Below are 7,677 nucleotides of genomic sequence, written 5' to 3'. Positions count from 1 at the left end.
TGGGTTGTGTTAAGTACTGCTTTTGATACTGCTCCTTAATTCCATTTTCAAATATAAGGATTTCTTGTATTTAAGTTTTAGACTATAATATAAAAGTATTTTTTTCTTGATTTTCCACGATTTCTATCATTTCAATAATTTTAAAGCCAATCAAATTTCGAATCGAAATGAAATCTACACCATCCAAAATTCAAAATTTGACAATCAATTTTTTTAAAAAAAATCTTTTGATGTAACATTAACATTTACTAAATAACCTAAAAATCCTTATATTATTTAAACTGAAGGAGTAGAATGTTTTTATAATGCTACTCCATCCGTTCCAAAAAAAAACCATTCCTAGCATCCCAAGAAGAGACTAGTGAAGAATAAAAATAACCAAAATACCCCTCATTATTAGAAAAGTAGTAGTGTTAATAGATAGGTAAAGGGTATTTAAGGGAGAAAACTTATCGTTTTATGTACCGAGGTTAGATATGATTGTTGAAGTTGATTTTTTGTAGGAGAAAATTCAAACTCCAGAAGTAGAGTTTTTTTTCTTAGAACGGAGGGAGTAAAGTAGTAGATGAGATGAGTGCGAAAAGAGAGTTGAAATTTTTGCACACTAGAGGCAGCTTCTTTGTTACTGTACTGACAAAGGTACGAGTGTATCGTTATGTCTGTCAGGGCTTAAATCTTGATAGCGAGCTAGGAGATGATGTGTTCCTTTGAAAATGTCTTTTTATATTCAGTTTGATATGGTACTATAAGTTTTTCTTGCTTAATGTCTATGAGTTTTGGCATCTCTATTACGTGAGAAATAAAAAGATGAGGATGGGCAATTTACGGTGACTTTCTTTTTATCTTGGCTTTTGATTTGCCCCTCATAATTAAGTGGATGGCATTTTTCTTGTTTTCCACATAAGTGTGTGTGATAATATGACATGTTGTCCATGAGTCTAGTTGTCATTAATTATCTGGATACGGTAAATAAGCAATTTTACCGTAAAGGAACTAGGTCTACACACTTGACACAAAACGTGGGGGTAAATATACGATGGGAACCATAGCTAGGTGGATAATATGAAAACCACGATATAGAAGTTCTCAAATAATTTGAAATAAATTCTTGCATATATCCCCCTACATGTGTGAAATTTTTTTATATTTTTTTCCAAAAACTTCTACTCCCTCCATTTTAAATATGTAACGTTGTTGACTTTTAGACATAGCATTTAACCATTTATTTTATTCGGACCATTATATAAGTATCATTTATTTTGTCGTGGACTATTTTAGCATTAAAGAACCTTTAAGCATGGTTTATATTTTTTTATATATTCATACTAAAATTTTAAATGTAACGAATGTTCAAGTATTATATTCAAAAGTCAACTGCATCATATATTTAATAACAGAGGGATTTTAAATATAATGAATGTTTAAATGTTATATTTAAAAGTCAACAACATCATATATTTAAAAACGTAAGGAGTATAAAAAAGTTCACAAGTTTTCATAAAAAATGTGATGTCTATGATACATTTCCCCTAACAATTGGATGGTCTCTGTGACTTCAAACCCTGAAACAGAGTAAGCAGAAGCGTCGAACAGGCCACAGCTAAAGAACAGAAACAGAAACCAACATTTTCTTCTGCACAGCACTGCTCGCTACATCATCCATCACCTGCTTCGTCTTATAATCAGTCTCCCATCTCCATGCGACCAACCAACCAAACCTCATCAGATCAGGGAATTAACAAGAAGAACAAGAAGAAGATGAGAAGAAGAAAAATTCAGAAAAATGGGCAGGCAGCAGCATTGATCACGCCACTGTCCGGCAGCTTTCGCCTCTGCATGATAAATTGGTGCAGAGTTTGGCGCCTCACAGCGATGTCTAACCTTCAGAATGTCGAGCAGGATAACGACGCGTCTCTCCATCGCCATGCATTTCCAGCTCCATCCATGGCTAAAATTAAAATTAAAAGAAAAAAAAAAGAACCCTTCCCAAATCAACCGTACAGATCAGGTACAGCTTCATCAAGCCTTTCATGATTCGTTGGAGTGTAAAGTCTTCACTCAGCGATAGTAATTAACCTGTGATAAGATTCCTAGTGCCTCCATCTTGCCTAGCTAGTTACTCCTACTTACATTTTGTGTGGCAGTAGTAGTTTGATGCTGATGGATGGTGAATTGCTGTGGAGTGAAGTGAGGCCGAGTTTAGATCCAAACTTTTTCTTCAAACTTCTAACTTTTTTATTACATTAAAACTTTTATACACACATAAACTTCCAACTTTTCTATCACATCGTTCCAATTTCAACCAAACTTTCAATTTTAACGTGAACTAAACACACCCTGAATTTTGCTAGTAGCTCCAAGCTACGGCTTTCAGAGTTTCAGTGAGAACAATCTTTGACGGCATGTTCGGCTAGTGTCCATTAATAGTTATATTAATTAACTACTACTCCATCGGTTCCAAGATATAAGATGAGGATATTAGGATATGTCACATTCATCTAAAATCATTTATATTTTGGGACGGAGGATATTACTTAATACGAGGAATTATATTCACCGAATTGTTGCTACGGACTATTTATTACTACCTCCGTTCCAAAATACTTATAGTTTTGAATTTTTGTTTGTAACATTTTACCATTCGTCTTATTCAAAAGATTATGAAATTATTTTTTATTTTGTATGTAACTTGCTTTGTTATCAAAAGTACTTTCAGTATAACTTATCATTTTTTATATTTACACTAATTTTTTAAATAAGATGAATGGTCAAACATTGCAAGTAAAAAAAAGTCAAAACAACATCTAATTTTGGACGGAGGGAGTATCCCAATTTTTTTTAATAACCGTCAATGTTTCAACTCTTATCATTAATTACCCATAAATGATTAGACTACGATGAATGAGATCATGTTTATATTCAAGACAACATACAGTTTGATTATATGGTGTTTTTTTAGTATCTGTAATGTTTTTTAGAACAATAAATTAAAGATGAATAGTGCCTCCCTCGCAAAAAAAAAGATGAATAGTGCCCAATATTAGTTATTTGAAAATGGAGGATTTAAGAAATAAACCTACAAATAACTTAACTTAGGATAGGTGACCTAAACAATACAATAAGAAAATTTTCCTAAAAAATCGTATTTTCACTAGTGTCGAGCGAATAATCCATGTCAATAATCTGATGAGTAAGTTGAAAAAAACTAGTAGGATCAAACATACATGGACGGTTAGGTGGCGCTCTCCACTATATGAGACTAAGAAACAGGGCAAAGTGACTGTTATTTTCCCAGGTTCGAATACTCCCTTATATATTAAATACGGCGTTTGGCGAAAATAATTCTTATTTCTTTACACCACCGTTGTTATTAAGGTACAAGATGGATACGAGGGTGACGCGAAACCTAATCCCAGAGGATTAGTAGGGGAAATACATAAGCTTAATTGCTTTTTTTTTAAGGTATCTCGAGGAGATTGGGCACATGAGGTTGGACAAAGACAACAAAAAAAAACCGACCCTTGATGCTGACACGAGCGTGGAACACCATTTGCAGAGGAGCTTAGCCTCTATGCTTGCCGGTGCAAGGAAGCCGTACATATTGATCCGGACACGACTATAACTTAAAAGAATTTCAATTTTTGCGAGTAGTAATCATCACGTTTATTCTTGAAGAAATATATATTGCTCGTCGTGACATGTTCAGATCATGATTGTACTCTCAACGAGTGTGACAATCAGAATTCCTTTTTTTTTAAAAAAAAAGACTAGTAAATATGTCCGTGCCCATAGAGAATGGGTTGGTTGTGAATTTGTAATCTATTTTAAAAGCACATGATCGTTTTAAGAAACATTTTCCCTTTCTTGTTTTTCTCAGGTATTTTTTTCTCAAATTAACCAGGTTTTCTTTTTTTTTTCTCTGGTAACTTTTTTCTTGCGGCGATGTGCTATGTACAGGAAGGTAGGAGGACGATTTTGCTTTTGTTATGACTAGTAATTGTATAGAGATATGACTATACATACCTTATTTCAGGGTTATAATCTTATAATTTTTTTCTACCCTATCAATATAAACGTCGCACTGTCTAGTACGAATCGTTAAAAAAAAATCTTGCATCATCTTAAAGTTGATTTTTGAGAGTTTTTTTTCTTCATCGTGATTTATTTTTAGCATTACCTTTGAAATGAGCTCCCTGACCACAAAAACCTGTCTAAAATCCCGTTCCTCCTGCATCCATTGGCAGCTAATCGTAAATAATGCCATTGCATAATGAGATCCAGCCAGGTATCGCCGAATAGCGACGCATAACCTACCGCCGAGAAAGTCATTTGACTACGTAGACACTAGACAGTCGAAATCATTTTGTACGGAAAAAAAAAATCTAAGGGCCTGTTCACTTTGATGCCATTTTTGTCAAAAAAAAATGGCTACATTTAGTTTGTTACCAAATTTTGGTAACTATATAAGAAATCCTGCCAAATTTTGGTAAGGTTTTTTTGGCAGCAAAGTGAACAGGCCCTAATACTTTTTTTTTTTGTTATTGAGATGGAACCCTAATTGCCTTTCTTGTGGTTAATCTACATATTTTTTGCATGCATAACTAATCTCTTAATGAGCAAATTCGACCTAAAGCAATGTGACTGACTGTATGGGCCCCACGCTGATCTGCATCTGTAGTTCAGTTAAGCAACGGAATATAATATCAGATCTAGAAAAATAATGTCAAACTGTAGCTAAGTTCGAATGGAAAAATGATGGGGACAGGCAATGAAATGCAGGACCATCAGTGATAAGGTGAGGATAACTATCATCATAGACAAAATGCAACAGTGGTAATACATGGTTCCATCCATCCAGCTAGCTGCTAATTGGCCAGCTCATACATAATCAGAAAGAAGAAGAAGAGGGTGCTTTGTAATATCTGCACCATATCTTTATACACAAATTAACTATTTTAATTTGTTACGGTTATATCAAAATATAATCATCTCAAATAGTAGGTACCAAAAGAATCACATCGCCCTACAGGCAGACTATGATTAAGAAATATCCTCTCTTAAGAGCCTAATGATGACTGTTAGCTTCAAGAGTTCAGAGAGCTTCACTAGCTTTGCCAATGGGAGTTTTGCACTTGGGTCTCTTCCCTATGTACAGATTGTCATTCTTTTCCTTGATCAGTGTGGCCTAAGCAGGTTAGAACTCCATTTTCATGTGGCCTGCTTGCTGCTGACCTGTGGCGATTCAATGATTCGCGAGTCGTCAGTGAAATGTTATTAGCCAAGGTATGCAAAATTGAGCAGAGAATTATCAGTTAGTTTTACCAACCATGGAAGTTTGGTGCTGAAACCCCATTCTCCTGGCTCTGTCCATTCTCAATATGGAAAACACTTTGGAGATCATCCTCCCAGAAGTTCCTTTGCTGAGAGAAGTACACCAGCTATATTGTTAGGATGCTATTTCTAATGATTCTTGGTTAAGTTACTTGGATGATAAGTAGTTTAGGCGCGAATAATCACCTGCAAGTTTGCGCCGGCTGTTCCATCTTGAAAAGCATACTGTGCAGCATTTGTAGCCTGAGATAGAGCCAGGTCCAACTGATTCAGGGTGCACTGGCTTTCCATGCTGTTTTGAGCAAACTGTTGGAAAACATCTCCTTGTTCGGCAAACCGAAAAGCAGAATTGGAGCTTTCTAATGAGAAAACCGAGCTCGCTGAAGGGCCGCATGCTTGGAACATCTGAATTGTATCATGGAAAATGTGAGTAATTAACAAGTCATTGAGCGCATCACGAAGGTATGACAAGCAGGAGATGATTCAAGCTCACATCTTTCTGCAGCAGAGTAGGCAGGTTACTGAAATCAAGTGGATTCACAGTTGCTAGCTTCATGGACAGGAACTGAAGCGAAAAAAGTAAATACAGCAAAATTGGTCAGAATTTCGAGTTCCGCATTCCATGGCATGTAACAATTTCAGCACGCATGTTTATGACTATTACCTCAACTTGCCGTTGAAGCGATTGCACGTAGTTTATGATCTCATCAAGCATGAGTGCCTTGCCAATTACCTGCAATTCAAGACAACATTTAGGCGCGTCAAAACTACAAAACTTCTACAAACTTTGCTGGCAAACACTTGCTCCTTTTCTTCTACAGATTCTCATCCTGAAATCACTAGTTAGTCGATATACCTTGTTGCATCCTGGAACCAGGTCCTGGAGAACCTTCATCCTCTGGCTGATCCTCTCTCTTCTGACCTAACCAAATGTAACAAACACACAATTCAGCACAAACCGCGGAAGAATTCGATCGAACCGGGTCGAAAATCGAGCGAATTCGACAGCATCATGAACAGAATTGTACCCTCTCAGCGAGGCTGTGGCTGTCAGTGGCTTGGCCTCGCCTCGCCCGGACATGGACATAGTCCTTGGGTGGCTCCACCGGCTTGGCATTCTTCCCCTTCCCTTGCTTCTGCCCGCCACCGCCGCCGTCCTCGACGGAGCTGTCGCTCCCGGCCTGCTCCGCCTTCGGCTTCACCGAGCTCTCCTTCTCGCCATTGCCCGTCTTGCACCTCTTGCCATCTGATTCCTTCTCTTCCCCAACCTGAACCCGGAGAATTCGCGAATCCATTCAGTGTCAGTGACATGAGCAAGAGGTAAGTAAAGCTAGTGACACCACAAGCAGAATTCACAGAGACGTGGAGCTCGCTCACCGGAGGCTCCTTGCCTTTGCCCTTGGCGGCGGCGGCCGCCGCCGCCGTGGACTTCCTCTTCTTGGCATTGGCGGCGGCGTCCTTCATCGCCGAGGAGGCGGGGTCGGACACGGAGGACGCCTCCCTGGAGCCACCTCCGGCGAAGTCGCCGGGAGCCGGAGGAGGCATCCCGAAGAGCCCCGCCCCCGCGCCGCCGTACCGCTGCCCAACACCGCCGCCGCCGTTGTTGAAGCTGGACAGCCGCGCGGCGCGCTCCGCGAACCCCGGGTCGCCGCAGAGCTTGTCGAGGCCGCAGTCGCCGCCGCCGCCGCCGCCTCCCGGCGCCACGATGGCGTCCAGCACCGGCACGCCGAAGTCGAGCCGGGGGGAGGAGCTGAGGAGGCTGGAAATGTAGTCGCCCCCGACCCTGCCGCCGTCCATCGCCGCCGCCGTCCAAGAAACGGCACGGTGCCCCTTCTCTTGGCTCCTGTAGGGGGGAGAGCTTGGGGTGGTCGGCAATGGCGGAGGAGGAGGTCAAAGAGGCGGAGGCGGTGAAGGTGGAGGTTCAGCCTTTTTGGGTTAGAGGGGAGAAGAAGCTGTTTTTCCAGACTGCGGACACTGCCCCCGGTGCCTTTTAAGGTCGGGGGTGGGTCTCTTCCGCTTCCGCTGCCACTTCCACTTCCACTTCTACCCACCGTAAGAACAGGTACAATAGCGGCTATAAGCCAACTATAAACATATTTTAAAGAAATAAAGAAAAAGAGAGAAGAGCAGCGGGCTACAGATTTGTAGCCAGCTGCAGCATGGACTCTAAGACGTAACGTGTGTATGATAGGTGGGACCAGATATTAATAATATAGTAAGCAACTATTGTATGAATTGGCTATTACAATGACTCTAGATGATTTGGAGCTAGTAGTTAGCTATACTATTAAACTTGCTCTAACGGGTGGTGGTAAATTCCGGCGCACGGTGACCGAGCTCTAACGT

The 7,677-nt window shown here is 40.1% G+C and overlaps 1 protein-coding gene across 1 annotated transcript; it reads right to left on the bottom strand.

The window, feature by feature from the left end:
- Positions 1 to 4,788: 4,788 nt before the first annotated feature.
- LOC4346087 (transcription factor BHLH094-like) lies at positions 4,789 to 7,293 on the bottom strand. Its single transcript, XM_015793096.3, has 8 exons — positions 6,709 to 7,293; positions 6,360 to 6,599; positions 6,188 to 6,253; positions 5,996 to 6,064; positions 5,825 to 5,896; positions 5,518 to 5,736; positions 5,327 to 5,420; positions 4,789 to 5,232 (listed from the first exon to the last, which is right to left on the bottom strand). The coding sequence occupies exons 1-8, from the start codon at positions 7,126 to 7,128 to the stop codon at positions 5,195 to 5,197; spliced, it is 1,218 nt and encodes a 405-aa protein (XP_015648582.1). The 5' UTR covers positions 7,129 to 7,293; the 3' UTR covers positions 4,789 to 5,194.
- Positions 7,294 to 7,677: the final 384 nt, after the last annotated feature.

The sequence above is a fragment of the Oryza sativa genome, chromosome 8 (assembly GCF_034140825.1).
Source record: "Oryza sativa Japonica Group chromosome 8, ASM3414082v1".
NCBI classification, from domain to species: Eukaryota; Viridiplantae; Streptophyta; class Magnoliopsida; order Poales; family Poaceae; genus Oryza; species Oryza sativa.
This window is presented reverse-complemented; position numbering and strand designations above follow the sequence as displayed.

Excerpts from the sequence above, each read along its gene's own strand:
- LOC4346087 (XM_015793096.3), bottom strand. The coding sequence starts at position 7,128 with ATGGACGGCGGCAGGGTCGGGGGCGACTACATTTCCAGCCTCCTCAGC. Across the intron at positions 6,254-6,359 it reads GCCACAGCCTCGCTGAGAGG|GTCAGAAGAGAGAGGATCAG; the intron begins GTACAATTCTGT and ends ACATTTGGTTAG. Across the intron at positions 5,421-5,517 it reads CAGCCGGCGCAAACTTGCAG|CAAAGGAACTTCTGGGAGGA; the intron begins GTGATTATTCGC and ends TACTTCTCTCAG.